This window comes from Biomphalaria glabrata, chromosome 3, assembly GCF_947242115.1.
Source record: "Biomphalaria glabrata chromosome 3, xgBioGlab47.1, whole genome shotgun sequence".
NCBI classification, from domain to species: Eukaryota; Metazoa; Mollusca; class Gastropoda; family Planorbidae; genus Biomphalaria; species Biomphalaria glabrata.
This window is the reverse complement of record NC_074713.1, coordinates 52,141,829-52,160,676: the sequence shown is the minus strand read 5'-3', so window position 1 is coordinate 52,160,676 and position 18,848 is coordinate 52,141,829. Positions and strand designations below refer to the sequence as shown.

Genomic DNA, 18,848 nt, shown 5'->3' with positions numbered 1-18,848 from the left:
TTTTCAAATTTCTTTATAAGTTCTAAATTTTTAAATTAGATCTTTTCTAGATTTTTAGACCTGATCTAAAACTCTTATAAGATATAGACATACTAGACATAGACATGATACATTAGAGACATTAAATCACTAGTAGATCTAGTTAAATGCCACAAGTCACATAGATCTATATATATAAAATATGTTTTATGAATGATTAAATACTAGAAAATTCTAGATAGATTTATTTATTAAATACTCTGGATCTAGTAACAATCTAGTTACTAAGTTAAGTTAGATTATTAGAATAAGATATTAAATCTATATTCTAGATCCCTATAATTAAGTATAATGAAATAATCTTTATATAGATCATTAAATAAAGACTAAAGTCTAGTAAAGTTAAGTTTAGACTGCCTAGATCTCTAGATCTAGAGACTAGACTGTTACTAGACTCCAGTAGAAAATGAGTAGATTTATAAAAAAAAAATGATTATACTTAGATCTATAGATATCTAGATTAGAATATAGAGTGACAAGTCACAGTCTAGCCTAGATTCTAGTTAAAATAGATTACAATTAGATAGATCTTGAATAATCTAGATTAAACATATGATATTACGACATTTAGACTAAATAGATTTAGACTACTAACTAATCTAGAATTAGTAGAATAGATCTAGATTAATCTAGATTCTAATAATATAGATCTTGAGTCAGTAGAGTCTAGAGTCTATCACTATCTAGTATCTAGTATCTATAGTCTAGATCTATTTTCTAGCTAAAGTCTGCTAGATCTAGATCTAACGTTTATTATTTTTATTATTTTATATTCTAGATCACTAGATCTAGATTCTAGATCTAGATTAGATCTACCTATGATCTCTAGATCCCTAATCACCTAATCTAGACTAGATCTAGATTATACATCTAGATCTATCATAACTTATGTGACTACCATTACTAGACTCTAGATCTAGGTCTATCATGAGTATGAGTGTGATATGACATAATGATTAATCATAATGAAATCATATTGTGACATTCAACACTGTCACTGTCGAATACGGAAGCGGCTTTCTAAAGATCTATGCCAGTCTATGGACGCTCACTTTAAGTAAACAAATGCCGGCTTGCTGATTTCAGATCGTAGAATAATCCAATGCAAAACTTTCCAGTAGATTATATCCAATTAAAAAGAATCACACACAATGTACAAATACTATTGGGAAACACATTAACAGGGCATCTGAGACAGCTTAGCATCACATGAAAGGGAGAATATCGGAGTTATGAATCGAGTACGGTCCGCCATGTTGAAGGGCGATTTCTCATATCTCCACTGCATCAGGTTGCAAATCAAGCAAATGCAACAGATTAATTTAGAAACTTTAATTGATCCTTACCTGGAGAAAAGGATCGCTAGCGATATTCACAAATATCCACCGTTTTTCTAATGCCAGCCAAATTTGTGAACCGTTGTTTCTCCAGAGTAAATATCCAAGTTGCAGAAGATAGAAGGCACCGACGCGAGTGTGAAGTACGACTAAACGATAATAATATAATAGAAAATAGTTCCTGTTGTGTATTATTTTGACTCCTTAAAACGTAATAAAATATTTGTTTCTTCTTGTGGTCACACTAATCAAAATATTTTCTTGTATTCCAATAGACAATCATTTCTTTTTATTTAAAATTTATGCTCATACAACAAACACTTAATGCAATGCGCATGAATACATTTGTCCTACATTATCAACAAGTCCCCCCTCCCCCCAAACCAGACTCTTCGCACCTTGATGAATAATACATGCTTATGAATTAGCGACTAACATGTGTGCTTATGCATAGTCTTGTAGATCTAGAAATAAATAAATGCACAATTCCTACTTATATAGATCTACAATTGGCAATTTTCAAAAGTATTACTATGACCAAAACAAGTTTCAATATACATACCAAACCTACCTGTACTGTACTGTAGGCTGCAGCAGTGGCGTGCTCAGGTGTTTTGATGTCCCGACTCCCGGGCCGGTGATATCTTTTAATAAGTCTAATACAATATGAACGCCTGATATTTAAAATCTTAATATTATACATTAAAATTTAGAGACACAAGCTTAAATTTAGATCTAAACCTATGGGAGTAAAAGCGTAAAAGGCTCCTGGCACATAACGTGAAATGGAATAAGTTTGCTATAACTAATCGTGCAGTTGACATGATACCGTTTTTAAAAACGATAAAGCATTAAGAATTACAAGCGGTGTAATATAAAATGCATATTTTTTTTGTTATATTTCTACTATTAGTTCACACTTTCATCTTAGTCAAAAGTCAAAATTTTAATGATTTAGTTTGACATTTTATTATCCTGTCGAGGTGGAACTTTGAATAGAAACAGAATATTACTTCATTGGTTATTGAATTATTTTTTTACACTATATAGAAAGAATGTATCGTTCTTAACGATTCATTTAGATTAGGGGCGTAGCTAGGAATTTCCGTTGTTTGGAGGGCCCTGCATTTTTCGTAATATTTAATTTTTAATATAAAAACCCTCATTTGGGGGCCCCGTCAAGTGGGGACCCGGGGGGGGGTCTAATTCTCCCTCCTCCTCCCCCCTATTTATATAGGCCCTTTTGCTGTATATTCGGTTAGATAAGTTGGTTAGAGCCAGGGCTTTTTTTTTTTTTGTAACGGTACGCACCGGTTCGGCGTATTTTAACGTATATTATTAATTTTTAGTAGCTAAAAGTTAGACAATCAACTATCAAGTACAGGCACCTAATTATTCACAAAAAAAAAAAAAAAAAAAGCACTGGTTAGAACAATAATGCGTATGACGTGAGTTCGATCCTAATTCTGGCGATTACTTCTTTATTTTACAATGACAAACAAAATATGCATGTCTAGTTTACTACATTATTTGAACATAAAGTAGACATTGATACTTAAATAATGTATTGCTTGTTTTTCTGTGTTGAGTTACACTTAGATACGCTGCTTAAAGTTGTACCTGGAGAGGTGTTGAATGCACCACGATTACATTCAATGTACTTGGATCATTTATACTGCTGAGTTCGTTTGCTCGAAGAAAAATACAATGGTCACATATGTAGAAACATTTGACGTTTGGGACATGAGGCCTTCATCAGTTACAAAAAAAGAAAAACAATTAAAACAAAATAGTTAACTCATGCATGGGCCTTGCCGGGCGGGGGGGGGGGTTCCATTGGGGTTCACCCCCCCTTCCCAATATATATATATATATATATATATATATATATATATATATATATATATATATACCCCCCCCCCCCGAAAAAAATACTGGCTACGCCCATGAACTCACGTGCTTAGTGTTGATTTTGGCTATCGAGAAAAAGAAAACGCAATGACTAGACTAGAATTCACCAATTCAAACTAGCCTTTAGTCCGTTGAACCGTTGGGACACAACACATGATCTGTCGACCGCCTTTCTTCATTCCTCTGTGTCTTTTGAGACTTGAATAAAAAATCTCTTCCAAGGAGAGGCCCGTCCATTCTTTGATCGTATCTCCCATAGTTTTCTCTTTCTGCCTCTTCTTCATTTCCCTGCCTCTTCTTCATTTCCCTGCCTCTTCTTCATTTTCCTGCCTCTTCTTCATTTCCCTGCCTCTTCTTCATTTTCCTGCCTCTTCTTCATTTTCCTGCCTCTTCTTCATTTTCCTGCCTCTTCTTCATTTTCCTGCCTCTTCTTCATTTTCCTGCCTCTTCTTCATTTTCCTGCCTCTTCTTCATTTCCCTGCCTCTTCTTCATTTTCCTGCCTCTTCTTCATTTCCCTGCCTCTTCTTCATTTTCCTGCCTCTTCTTCATTTTCCTGCCTCTTCTTCATTTCCCTGCCTCTTCTTCATTTTCCTGCCTCTTCTTCATTTTCCTGCCTCTTCTTCATTTCCCTGCCTCTTCTTCATTTCCCTGCCTCTTCTTCATTTTCCTGCCTCTCCTTCATTTCCCTGCCTCTTCTTCATTTCCCTGGTACTTTTCAATACAAAGTTGTTTGGGGTCCTGAGGACCTTGTGATATGGCCATCAAGTTTTCGTTAGTTGACAGAGGTCAGAAGAAATCAAGGCACAACGTGTTTTCTGATAATACTTCCCTTGAAGGTGGCTGAGCAGTAAAGCGCTTGACTTGACTGGGATTTTTAATTTCGCGCCTCTGAGTTCATCCAGCTCTCATGAGTACCTGGCATGAGTTGGGGAAAAGTAAAGGCGGTTGGTCGTTGTGCTGACCACATGACACCCTCGTTAACCGTGGGCCACAAAACAGATGACCTTTACTTCATCTGCCCTACAGAGCGCAAGGTCTGAAAGCGAACTTTAAAATATTTTTTTTTACTTCCCTGGAACATGGAAAGTGGTGAAAATGAGCATATTATTATTACTGTTTAAAATCCAGATCAACCTCTCCCTTCAAAATGTAAGTACGAATATTATTTCTATCATATTGTATCCAAAACGAAAACTTAGTCTCGATACATCATGATGTTTTTGGTCATAATGTAATTGCGATCGACTAGCGTAAAAAAAAAATACAAATCTAGAGAATAGTATGCCTAAGGTTAAGCTTGACGACCATTCCATACCAATGTTGGTTTAAAATACGTTGGCTTCTTCAGTCCAACTGCAGCGAATTCTTGAGTCCGAAAATTAAAAGATCTAGTGCATTACATCATGCGACTTCGCAGACCCCAGTGTGACCTACATATTTTGTGACATCTGACGAAGAGTACGTCAACAAAAGTACACATGTGTCAAAATGTAACAATGCTATGTGTTTTGAAGTAACTTCAGCAGGGGAAGTGGCAGTTCAAATGTCGTCAATGAGACACTCACTACACTTACAAGACTTTTTCTTCTCTTTGAGACGTACAGGTCACGGAGTTGGTGTTGTCCATTTCACGTCCGTGGTTATACGATGAACGAGGGTGTTATGTGGCTAATACAAAGACATACCCAACTAATGTCAGGTGCATATTAGAGACAGGCGGGCACTGTAAAGTAAGGTACCCCCCCCCCCCTCTCAGACCTTAAGATCTATGGGTCAGATGATATAGAGGTTTTCTGTTGCTGTTAGTAAACAGTAATTTAGTTAGATATACCCTAGGAGTGTGCAATCAAATAAATCTTGTCTGATTAGACTTTACAAAGCCTCTGTTTAAAATCTCAAATACAAAGCTTTCTACCACTAACAAAAAAAAAAAAAAAGATAAAATTCTTCTTCTTCTTCGTTCTCATTGTTATGTTGGAGTGTTCAGATGACTAGACCAATACATGAGATGAACTGCGCAGTGGTTTCCAAATCAGGGAGCTCTCCATATAGTTTTCTTTCTATTTGGGTGATTTGGGGCCAATGTCCTATACGGGCCTCTTGGTAAAGAGAGCAGTTTTGGAGGACGTGGTCGGCATTCTCTGGTGATACTCCACATGAGCAGATTTCACTGGCTCCAATTTTGAGCTTCCGGTACATGTGTTGTCGCATTCTGTTGTGCCCGGTCCTGAGTCGAAAGATTAGACGTTGGTCTTGTCGGGATAGCTTATAGTAAGCGTCATCTTTCTATAAAATTCTATAATTATAAATGGAAACATTAAGAGGAATACATGCTTTGTATAGTATACATTACAGACTTTTTTTTTGTTAGTGGTAGAAAGCAAACACCAAGTCAATGACAACATAATGAAACACACAGTGCGGTATTACAAAACAATTTATTCTGATTTCTGGATCACTTGTTCATCAATATAACAAGAAAATATTTAGCGTAAACAAAACATGAGTTTTATGTGATACATATATAGTTCAAACTTACATAAAAGTGATATTTATGCAGAATCGGACACATCACGACTAGGCAAATGTTTTATTTTTAAGTGTCGGACATAACTTTGAAGGGAATGAAGATTATTGCGTCCTGGTCTAAACCTCCTGCAGTACGACAGGGGAAGGAAGGGACCATCTGAAGACAGTCTGAAGTGCCTACCACACGACCACTCACCTAAATCTGACTTCTACAATATTTCATGGTTAAAAAATTGTTCTGATGTAGTCATAATGAGACACTGACCTATAGAAATCTTGTCACTTCTACTACGATGTAATCCATTGATATGAATGTTCCTGTTTCATGTGTAAAAATGTATTTAAAAGCGCATTGACATTACGTTATGTAAATTGACATGATAATTTATGCTTAAAATGATTATTGACATAATTGTATACACTAAATGCACGTAACGTATAACATATTAAAGCACAATACATACAATGATTGCAAACAATACTTTTTTTTTCTTTTGGACATATTGCACATCAATCTACAAAACAACTTTCATTCAATTTGACGGCGTCACTGACGCATGGTGGGGGATGTTGCCTTGGAACTCTTCTTGTCAGTAAAATAAAAACATATCAACGCGCGCCATGTCTCATTCCCAACACATAATTGTCAAGTGGTCTAATCACAACGTCAAATCAGACATGTTGTGGTGTAAACATTTATATCAAACAGACTTTCATGAAAGGCAATGTAGATTAACGGAAGCGAATAGATGCATACGCAATAAAACCATTCACAATGTATTTGAGTTTAAAAAAAACAACCAGAATTCTGAAATTATTTGAAACTAATGATGTAGGGGAGGTGATGCGCGAACCTAGACTCACTCGTCCCGAAGAGGAGAAAAAATTAATGATTGAAATAGGGGGAAAAAAAGGGGGGGGCGTTGCGGGGCGAAAAGATAGCAAAACAAAACAAAAATTACGAGAAAAATAAATAATTCAGCTCATTAGTGTTTTCTTTTAATGAAAAGAATAAAAAAGTAAATTACAATGTGATGATACCAAACACTTCTGGGTTTGTGTTGTTTTGATTGAGGTAGGCCTGTATTCTTGCGCTATATGTTTTTTCACGCGGGCACTGGCCAGTAGATGATAAAAGATGTAAACATACTCATTAAAAAAAAGGACCTTTTCCAAATAATCCCACATGCGTTTTACAACTAATTACAACCTACCTAGAAAAACATAAGTGCAATCCCCACCCCCTTTTTTTCCCCGCCTTTTTCTTTTACAAATTTCATGTAACTCAGAAGCGGCCTTAGGATGAGGCGAGTGGGGTAACCGCCCAAGGGCCCGCGCATTATGGGGCCCCGAAATAAAGAGAATCTTTCGTCACTGTCCGTCCATCGTACAAATATTCGTGGCCATCATATGACACTCGCCCAGGGCCCCGCTCTCTGCTAGGGCCGCCTCTGATGTAACTGGTAACATGATAAAACATATCACTACACTTTTATTTTCCCCAGAAGTTTTGTTCTGCTACCGAGTTCACATCCAGTGTAGTCTCTTGGAGTATTAACGTTCAACATTTCAGATCATTTATTCTTAGACCCACAATATTTAAGTTCTAGAACAGCGCCAAACAAACTTGTAGCCTCCCTGCGTGCATGTGTTCACGCTTCAACTCACTTGTTGAATTCACTCTAGATCTAGCCAACACCATGCGTGGAGTTGCATTGGTGTAGTACAAATGCTTACGTCACAAACACTTGAAAAAAAATATTCTTCAACAATGGAGAAATAGAATTGTTCCGTTGCTTTTGTATTTATCAAAGGCGACTAAGATTTTTATTTTACTGTTAAATTGTGTGTACATGGACCAGAGGTTTGGAAATCGTCCCAGATTCAACTTTAAAAAAAAAAAACAACCCACTAGATTCAGGATGTTCAAGAAGAAGTAGACCTACCTGTTCAAAAACTATTTCAATTTGTTGGCCATTTTAACTTATTTTTTGTCTGTTCTCACACCACCTCGAGCCTACATAGATGTTTGTTAACCGGCGCTACATAAATACAATGATTGTTATTTAGTTGTCACCAACTAAAGACTCAAAACGATAGTCTATATCAAACCTTCGTGTTAATAGGGCGACATACTGCGATGTGTCCAGCACGAAAGAACACATATTATACACCAGTGATGCCCAAAATACAGCCCGCGGGCCAGGTTCGGCCCGCGAAGTGGTTCCATCCGGCCCGCCGTAACGTCGCCACAAAGTGTAGAAATTCCCCTTCCAAACAAATACAAAAGGTCGAAAAAATGTATCTTGACCTACGTTTGGGCCCTCACTTTTTCTATGATGGATTAGTACCGTGATCTTTAATATTTGTGTGTTATGAAATGGGACTCTGAATGGAGAATCTACCAGGAAAAGTGAAAATATCTTTTTTGTTGAACATGGTGATAAGCCAACATATTTATTTTACAAAAAAAGTTGGCTCTCTAATAAAACAACATAAAAACACATTATAAAATAAATATGGCGGCATTCTTGGTTTGAGTTGCGAATAAAAGATTGTTAAACTACGTCTAGAGGATGGAGGATCCATGGGAAGATTTACCAAAAAGAGACAGGAAAATGAGTTGTTGGTAAAGCTACCTACACTGTTGCAGACATTTTAAGTAGAGAAATGAAGCTATTTTCTGGCGCGTAAAAAAATATAATTGTCAAATAACCTATTCATTAGGTATTAAATCCACATGTTTCTACCAAAATAGTTTCAGAATAATTTCATTTCGCTTTTGTAACTTTTCGCTCATGTGGCCCGCGAAACGAGTGTTGGAAAATTAAATGGCCCGTGGGTCGAATTAGGTTGGGCATCACTGTTCTACACTAAACCTTCGTGCCAATCACGACAACATGGTGAGTGATATATAGTGTTATATTGCTTTCGCCAACAGTAACAATAAGCAATCAAGTTATTTTTCTTGTTACTACCTAAAGCTTTGCATTCAACAGCTTAGGGCTGTAGATTTATATGCCTGTTGCCAATTTTTTAAAATGTGTTTATCCTAAGGCTTTGCTTGTATTATTACATAACAAGTAAAAAAAAAAGCTTTATAGTTACAGTAAGCCGCTAGTCTCAGAAGTGCATTGCCTTTACGTGGTGAGACATTCAGAGAGTTAAAACATATTACAGTTTAAAAAATGTGATCTTAAGATTTCTATATTTCTATAAAGAAACAAAAAAATACATTTCAAGTGAGATTTTCTGTCCACCAGAAATGAGTGGGTCATCTTACTTTGGGGATGTTGCTGATTACTTCAAGGGAAAGAGAAAGGGCTGAGCAGAAACCTTTTTTTTTTTCCAGAACCAGAAATGAACACTTAAAATTTGTTTAATAATAAGCAACTGATGCAAGAAGTGTTGTCTTTTTAAACAGAGACAAATGTCTTATTGCTAAAATATTATCGTTACTTCCTTACATTCCCCTTAGACAAAAACTTAATTCAAGCAAGGTTACATATGGCCATCTTCAAAGTCAGATTTATGAATGAACTATACATTAGATGAACCTTACATCTAGTCATTAGATACACACCAAGCCAATAGTCAGCTCCTCATCTTATACTGAACAGAATGGTACAAGATGATGTCACTGTTACACAAAGATTTAACTGTTACATGATGATTTAACTGATACACGATAATGTAACTGATACATGATGATGTAACTGTAACACGATTACATAACTGTTACACGATGATGTAACTGTTACATGATGATGCAACAGTTACATGATGATGTAATTGTTACATGATTACATAACTGTCACACGATGATGTAATTGTTACATAATTACATAATTGTTACACGATGATGTAACTGTTACACGATGATGTAACTGCTACACGATGATGTAACTGTTACACGATGATGTAACTGTTACACGATGATGTAACTGCTACACGATGATGTAACTGTTACACGATGATGTAACTGCTACACGATGATGTAACTGTTACACGATGATGTAACTGTTACACGATGATGTAACTGCTACACGATGATGTAACTGTTACACGATGATGTAACTGTAATACAGATGTCAGAATGGAAACATGCTCTCCTCAATGTACCCATAAACAATTTTGAACCAAATGTAAAACTATCAAAGAAAACAAACTAGTTGTATAGTAGACAATGGCTTCTTTTTTTCTAGCACATTCTCATTTTGTACACAACAAAAACATTTGTTTAAAGTTAGACAAAATATATTGAGCATAACAATTATGATGACAATAATGATTATATTAAGATTTGTTAAGAAAATAAATATATCTAAATAAAGATATCACATGACAGAGAAAAAAAAAACAAAACATGTTAGCAGACGCGAGTTTCTATGTTGTAAAGAAAGCTACAAAACCTCCTATTCAGATGCATACGAAGGCCAAGCACGGGAAGGCCAAGCACGCAGACTTGATATAGATCTAGAAATACAGAAGGAAGGTGGATATGGCGTCAGACGAGAGGTAGGGAAAGCTTGAACAATTGCAAGAATTATCTGCACAAATGTCCATTCATTTGAAACACGTGTGTGAGCAAGCGAAATCAATATATCAGTATCAAAAGATGGGAAGAGTTGGTAACTGAAGAGCATCAAAGAAAAAAATGTTCAAATAGAAACAACGAAAAGGCCAAATGAAATATGAAACAATGAAAGCACTCTTAAAAAGTCATCTAAATTAAAATAAATTGTGTACATAGTTAAAATCTCGTGCAGAATGTTTACCTTTCGTGCCCTGAGAGTAGAAATAAAGGGACATAACTATCTCATCCCTAAATACCAACAGAAATGTATTACATTCAGCATAAACATACAAAACAGCGACACTAACTGTTATTAAAACAAGCACACCCCCAGAATAGCAGCAATCTAGGCAAACTAAATCTAAATACATGAAGTACTACTAAAAAAAAAAAAACGACGAAAACAAAATAAACACACACACACACACACTTTCAGAAGCTTTTTTGTTTCTGGTTGCTCAATGTGCAGGAATGTACAATGTCTCCAAACACATATGACTTCAGCTGCAGACAAGGCAAGATCATTGATACACCAATCTACACCTACACTGTCATGTCCACAGCCAGAGCTACTCACAAGCATTGTAAGAGGACTTAAGTTATAGCTTTGCTGTAAGTCAGGACTAAATATGATCTAGTGATACTCTAACTACCATCCACGGGCCATTTCCGCCCGCGATAGACGTTTGCTTCCATTGGACTTGTTCTTTTTTTCAGGAATGAATATGGTCTAGTGATGCCCTACGTTTCAAACTACGCCCACGGGCCTTTTAAGCCCGCGAAGCGGTGATATCGGACCCTCTTAACTTCTGCCATAGACGTTTGGTTCTAATAGATTATTTTTTTCCCCCTGTTGTTTATGTGATACGGCCAGTGCTGTAAATTGATTTCGTCTCAGGACAAGAAAATGTTACGCATCACTGGTTCTAGTCAAGCAAGTTTAGTGGCTCCAAAGCAGAAAATATCATTCTACTAATTCTAGACTTGAAAGAACTATTTATTTGTGTATACAAGCTATTATAAATACCTGTGCATGTACACCTAGACTCTAGAGTACTCTAGACGGTAAGGATGACAGCACAGTCCTGCAGCTAATACTACCACAAAACATATGTCTTAGCTATTAGTAATACATTTGTAAGAGAACAAAAAAAAGATTTAAAAAAAGAAAAAAAATCCTACAAATTAAAATATGTTGTTTTTTTTTAAACAATAATAATTATAATCAATGAAGAAATAAGTACATTGTGACCAGCTCCATAGTTTTGAAGACTAGGCGCCAAATCTCGCAGAACTTCCCATTTAGTGGACATTGAACAATTCATTTGAATGTGACTTCTGTACAAATACTTTGTGGCTTTCTACACTGCCATCAGATGAAAGACTAGAGAGGACAGAGTGGACAGATGCTGGACACGATGCTGCATACTGGTCAACACTTTCTTGATCTGCAAACACGCTATGGCCAATGAGGGACTCTCTGAGAGGTCAGTTCTTACTGGTCAAGTCCTTAGTGTAGCAGGAGTAGTGGACCAAGTGACCATTGGAGTAACGGCAAAAGACGCTGGGGAGAACAACAGAAACTCTATTGAACGCTTGTATTAACTTTCTAGCTTGTCATCAATAATAGAGTATGTGTAGTGTAGAGTAATACACATATTTATTTATTTACTTGAACCAAATGTAATAGCAACACTTTTAAGCAATCGTGATATCTATCTATCTATCTGTCTGTCTGTCTGTCTATCTGTCTATCTATCTATCTATCTATATATCTATATATCTATATATATATATAAGGTGCTCAAATTTGTTGTAACGGTTACTAATACTAAGAAAGTACCTAAAGAGTGACTTTTATTTAAGTATTTATGCCAATACATAAAAACTATTTTCAAAACATGTTGAAGAAAGGAATCTTTATTTACTTTACAACACTATGGGCTCGAGATTATATCAAACGAGCAACACCCAAACAGGTTTGTTAAGTTTCTGTTACATGCGCTTTAATATTTAGAGATATGAATACATAATTTATACAAATTACATACATTTACACCTGTATGTCAAGGGAAAATGCAACCGAAAAAGGATCATAAAAACAGATGACAGATTTTGCTCCGACAAAGTCTGTTACTGGTCGATTGGTAACCACTTTGGTGAAAGTGATTTAGGTGAGTTTGTATATAAGCACAACTGACCCGCAAGGTCCGCTACGAGTTTGTAACTAAAACTTCCTTGTTCTTCTTCTTTTCTTTTTTTACAAGGCATATTTAAAAAACGAGCCGAGGTCTCTTTTTAAATCCAGCTTTAGCATTTCTTACTAGGTGAAATCTAGAGATAAGGAACAAAGAGGAAAAAACAGACCGAGTGTGAGGATAAAGTATAGAGATAGAACTATAAGATGCCCATTACGTAGATACAGTATAAAGATAAGGTATTGAGACACAAGATATAAGATGGAGACGAAGAGAGACTACATAAGGCAGGTCCAATTATTGCAGAGGACTTTTGGCAAATATACAAAGCAGTGTCTCACCTTTGTCCTATGCGCCTCTTACAGGACCGGCACATGTCCTCCTCTGTCACGATGATTTTGACAGATTGTTTGTGGATCAAGTGTTCTGTCACCTGAAGGAGAGAAAAAAAAAAAAGGAAACAGTCACGTGACTTAGAACTAAACACATAGCGCGTCACTCAGCGCAACTTAAACACCAATTCGATGTTTATGAGAATGTTATTTCCATTCGGTAGCTCACACTTCATCCCTAATATTCGTGTAAGACTCAGAGGGAACGTGGCACTTCTATGGCTAAAATTAATCCAGGACAACCTGATAATTATAATTAAAGGACAAGTGTTACATAGAGAAAGAGTTCAGCGATTTGAAGTGGTTAGTTTGGAGCTAGATTATAGGTCAGTGATTTCAAAATGTTAGTGGTTAGTTTAGGGCTAGATTATAGGGTTAGCACGTGTTTTTTTTAAATTTATGATCCCCTACGAAGAGGGGGCGCCGCACACAGTTTGAGAAACGCTAGTAAGGTATCAGGTGAAGCTAGCGTTGAACTGTGCAGTGCCCAGTAAATGGAAACACTTTAGATACAACATTTCCGTGTTATGCGCTTATCACACCCAGAGGCGTGGTTGAAGGTGGGGGGGGGGGGGGCAAGGAAATATTATTGCAGTCTTTTATGTGCTAACTATATGAGCGGAGGTGTAACTTGATACCCAGGTGCTTTGATACGCCTTTAACGACGGCCACACCACCGACTTGTGCGGTATAATATAATCTATCATAACATTTTGATGGACAGTCACAAGCTCCACCCTTTAAGATATGGAGATAGAAAGAAAGAAAAAAAAGGGAGGATATTGTGAATAAAGTCAAAGTGGAGACAAAATGGAGAAGAAAACTGATCTGTGTGGACTGAAGCGTGACAAGAAGAGTTAGGTCAGTGTACACAAAAGTAGTGGAGCTGGCCAAAAGAGCCGAGACGTGGAGCCCAGTGGTCAGTATTACCCCCCCCCCCCAACCCCCAACACCGGTAAACTCAATAGCTGTTAAACAATACGAAATTACGACGATAGGGGAAAAAGCAGGAGAGAATAAAAGGGAACAAGGAGGAAGGCTAGTGCACGAGAGGGAACAAAAGAAAACATAAAAGAACAAAAGAAATCTAGAGGGAACAGGAGGAACAAGAGGGAACGAAAGAAATCAAGAGAACACAAGAGATCCCAAAAGGGAACAATGGATAAAGGAAAAAAGATACAAGTATTGAATTGACATTATATACCAACGGAGGTTTGGATTCAGAGTTTTCCTTCTCCTAGATGGGTAGCTAACCATGGCTTACTGGTTTAGGCGCCAGTTGGTCGCCTTTGCCCCTTCTCCTGTCTGTGGTAACGGTTCCGCCAGGCTCAGTATCTGAACCACACGTGAAGGCCAGTAGTTCAATTGGTTGTCAGAGGCTATTTGAGACGCATGCCATTGGAAGCATTTTATAGGTAATGTCTCTAGAAGAGGAGATTAAAAAAAACGCATAGGGAAGGCTGCCTCGACCTTCGCTAGACTCAGGTCAAGAGTTTGGGAAAACCAGAAGCTCACTACAGTGACCAAAATAGAAGTCTACAAGGCATGCGTTATGAGTACACATACTGTATTACAGTGAATCATGGACCACCTACGCAAAGCAAGAGAGAAAACTAAACTCATTCCATTTGCGTAGGATCTTGAAAATCAAATGGAAAGAAAAAGCGAAGTGTGCAATACTGAGATCCTTGCGCGAACAGGTTTTCCCAGCATCTTTACAGTCCTCAGACAACGCCGCTAGCGCTGGCTTGGACATGTTCGCCGGATGGAGGACAATCGCATCCCGAAAGTCATCATCGACGGTCAACTCGCGACTGGCACAAGAAAAAATGGTCGCCCCCACCTCCGTTACATAGATGTACTAAAACGGGACCTCAAATCAGTGAACATCAATACTGACCATTGGGAAGACATAGCTCTAGACCGCACCAGATGGAGAGAGACAGCGACCAAGAAAGCTATGGACAGCGAAAAAACATGAGCCTCAGGTCTGGAAGAAAAACGTACAATGCGAAAAATGGCCAGCTCCTCTACCACTGAAGAGGAAGCTACCTTAATCTGCGCTATTTGTGGACGGGAATGTCTCTCCAAAATAGGGCTCCACAGCCACGTGAAAAAGTGTGCGAGATGAACCATAGTCGTTCTACGACTGAAGGAGGCCAACAGCTACATACCAACACTTTTTATAAAGCTTTTATCAACTTACTCTGTCGCTTTGGCTGTCTGGTACAATTTTCGTACTATTTTTCTTTTTTTTCTCTAAGATTTAGCTGTATATGTGGAGCTATGCCCCTTATTACATTTTGAACACGTTTTTTCTCCCACTTCCCATTGTCAGAACGAGTTGAAATTTCACATAATTATTCTTGGTGGGAATCAATGTTAAAAAATAACCAATTGGTTAATCATTTAGTGGTAATTACTTATGTTTTATATGTAAAAGGAGGGGGGGGGGCTTGTTCCTGCAGTATTGATGTTTTATATATCTAATGTATATGATTAAGACTAAGACTGCTCTATTGATCCTTATGAAAATGTGTTGTGATTACAAGGACTCTTTTCTCATATAAATAGAACACAACAGAAAAATACACATAAATAGAACAGACACAACATAAAGAGTTCATTCAGCGACTACACACAGGCATGTTTCCTGATCAACGAGTGGCGTTGATAGAGTCTGACCGAGTAAGGAACGAACGAGTTTTTGTACCGCTCTGTTCTTGTCTTCATTCACAGTAGTCGCCCACTTCCCGACGACTTCACGTAGTCATGATGGAGAGGATGGTCGTTGTCTTCCAAGATTTCTCCGAGACATTTTTGTTAAAAAAAGTGCCTTTAAATGTTTAAATATGGTAATGTTGTGCGTGTGATATTTGATGCCCTTTCTATGATATTTAGATGAAGCGTTGCCTTGCCAACAAGCTATTCCGTATGTTAGAAGATTTTGCATAGTCGCGCCCTAAACATTATCGAGGATCTTCTCATTTAAAGCTATTGAGTAGGTATAGAAAAAACAACTCGCTGGGCAGTTTTCTTTGTCAGAATTCCAAGGTGGTCTTCCCATGAAAGCTTGTTATCAATGATGACGCCTAGATATGTATATGTATGTACTTGTTTTATCAATATAGTGTTTATCTGCAGTTCGTGTATCATTTTTTTTTTCTCAAACCTAGTAAAAGTTCTTTAGTTTTTGTGACATTCAGTTCTAGAAAGTTGTCAGTGCACCAGTTTGTCAACTCTTCTATAAAGCAGAAAGTAAGGCGTATGTATGTATGCATGTATGCCCCGCAAAGAAATCAAAAACCGTTTGACCAATCTTGCTAAAACGTGCCATAAATGTTCCTTACATCATAGCGGAGACCGTAGTGTATAGTTAATTTTGTCACCCACAACCAAGTTACATTTTAGATGGAGTCATTTGAATAGCACAAGAATTACATATCAACAAGAGACTCATAGCAAGTCTAAGGGAGGAAATATAAGTACAATAATAATAAGATGTGTTTGGGGCCCGAGGTTGAGTCCCTTCAACATTTAAAAACATCCCTCAGACACTGGCCACCTGGGTGTGTGTTGTGACAAAAGTTCAGACAACACAGTGACAGATGTGTGTGTGGTGTGCCGCCATTGTGCCAGTCACATGTGTGCAGATAATAAATCAATGATTGCTGATCTGGCACTATTGATCGTCGGAAGATAGATGCAGCATTGAAACAGAATCAAGATGCAGCTTTGAAATAGACTCAAAACTAATCAATGACTGGGAGGATGGAGCCGCGGGGGTTACCAGACAAATGCGCACACACACAGAAGGACAAAAAGGAGAGGACAAAGCTTATAAAAAAAAGGACAACAAAAGCAGTCCTTAAAAACTAGGCTTTCAATTTATTTTCTGGAATATGTCAGTAAATCAAGGGCTGTACACCTACAGTATTAAGTACATTCTATTTCTAAGTCAAACTATTCATACGTTTATTATTAGCGCCAAGTAATTCCGTGCCCTTTTTCTTATGATTGTATTAAGAGTGGGAAAACTACCTGGACAGTCTCTCCCTCTCTTTCTGTCAACTGAGCGTTCATCCGAGACTATTCGCTATAGCAGGCCTCAACACTGACCTCCGACGTCGCAACCTGAGATATTGGTCTCCACTGCCTACAGGTTGTGACGTTGCAGGTCAGTGTTCAGGCATTCTATAACGACTGTTCTCGAGTGGATAGACTCTTTTAAAGTCAGCATTATGCCCGGAATTGCAAAAAAAAAAACAAACAAACAAAAAAAAAACTCAAAGATCTTTAGGAACTTATTCGTTAAGGAGGTTATAAAAAATAATCTGTAATTAAGAAATTAATGCGTTTTTTTTTTTTTTTTTTTTAAACCAGAAGATACCAGGGTTTTACTTCTAATACAGGACTCTAGGCTCTAGGCCATAGCAGCAAACAACAGCGTGACAGCAGGACATTTTCACACTTTCGGCCAATGCCTGCCGGACGAAGAATAACGTCCCTTACAAGGCAGACATGTCTTCCGTTTGCTGGATGCCTGGTAACCTGATGTAGCCAAGGTCTTATGGCGGAAAGAATAAAAAAGGAGATGGGGTATTTTTGTTTAAGCAATAATAACTATATTTTTCATGTTTAAATATCTGCATCTAGGTCTTAGGGTAGCACGGAGATTTGCAACTTAAAAAAACAAGCAAAATAAACAAAAAATACTTTTAAAAAGCCTATATAAGGCAAAGAACTGTACATTTACAACCAAATGCCTCGAAACTGTAAGATTTATTTCCCCCTTTTTCTATATCAAGTAAAATTGTTTAATTATCAATAATTAATTAATCAACAGATGTTTTGTTGGGGACAATGAATCTTATCTTATCTTATATAATACAGACGTTACTTCAAAAAAAAGAAGATGATTACGTCCTACGCGTCATGCATCTAGTCATGCATATTAACCAATGACTTAAATTCTGCCAAGTCACTGGTTTTCCTGGCTAGCTCAGGCAAACCATTCCATGCCCTAATAGCACTAGGGAAGAAGTGCAAAGTTTCAACTTGATCCTATAATGGGAGGTGGGAGAAATAACGTGTACAAAATTTGTACCAGACAGAGTGATAGAAGGCTTTGTAATAACGTTCCCTGGATATCCGTAACGCTCATTTTCCCTTCTCTCTAAAGCTCGAGGGTTCGACCAGAAGCAAGGACTTTTGTTTTTGTTGACAAGCATCTCGAGTTTGTTGTCAACGTGAAATAGTTCTACTGATCTAACAAACTCAAACGAAGATACAATTGGAAAAAAACTTTTCTTTTTTTTTTTTAAACCCTAAAAGTAAACCTGACGGGAGTCACGCCGCAGAGAGATCGTATTGGGAGCATAAGCTCAAGTTAAATACGTGCAAATAGACAGCAAGTCTTCGGCAAACACAGAGCACGTCTGCTACTACAAACATGGCTTCTCTTCCCGTTTCCCAGCGCGTGTAGAATTTTTGGGATGTTTTCCAAGGAAACTATTTGCTCGCCACGTGCTAATTACGCCCATTGATTCCAGCAGACGACGGCAGACTTTCCGTTTTCTTCTGTGAACATGTTGTTTGGTGAAAAACTGCAACAAAATATCAGCGATCATTGTTTTATGACCTTGGCATTGATTATGATGCCTATTCCTCTACCTTAGTCTGTTTTTTGCAAGTATATGTGTGTGTTTTTGTGTGTTTTTGTGTTTAATTTGATGAGTAGGCTGTGTGTTTTCGTGTATCTGACTACTGGTGTGTCTGTGTGTTTACTTTTGTCACACATCGCATTACTTTTTTTTCTTTTAAAACAAATTGTTTGGCAGGCAGGACATCTTCATCTCTTCTGGT

The 18,848-nt window shown here is 37.3% G+C and overlaps 2 protein-coding genes across 6 annotated transcripts in view; both read right to left on the bottom strand.

The window, feature by feature from the left end:
* Positions 1-1,571, bottom strand: part of LOC106057237 (spectrin beta chain-like) — a 39,642-nt gene extending 38,071 nt beyond the window's left edge. For 2 of the 5 annotated variants that reach the window (XM_056022592.1, XM_056022589.1), the window contains exon 1: positions 1,386-1,555. The gene's annotated coding sequence lies outside the window, so the exon portion shown is untranslated. Of the gene's footprint in view, positions 1-1,091; positions 1,342-1,385 lie in introns of those variants that run through there. The other 3 variants (XM_056022587.1, XM_056022591.1, XM_056022588.1) reach the window with 3 other exon arrangements.
* Positions 1,572-11,097: 9,526 nt separating this feature from the next.
* LOC106057217 (vam6/Vps39-like protein) overlaps positions 11,098-18,848 on the bottom strand; it is a 58,612-nt gene continuing 50,861 nt past the window's right edge. Inside the window, exons 25-26 of the mRNA XM_056022585.1 lie at positions 12,933-13,024; positions 11,098-11,957 (exon numbers count right to left, since the gene is read on the bottom strand). Coding sequence (XP_055878560.1) covers positions 11,882-11,957; positions 12,933-13,024 — 168 coding nt within the window. The 3' untranslated portion in view covers positions 11,098-11,881. The remainder of the gene's footprint in view (positions 11,958-12,932; positions 13,025-18,848) is intronic.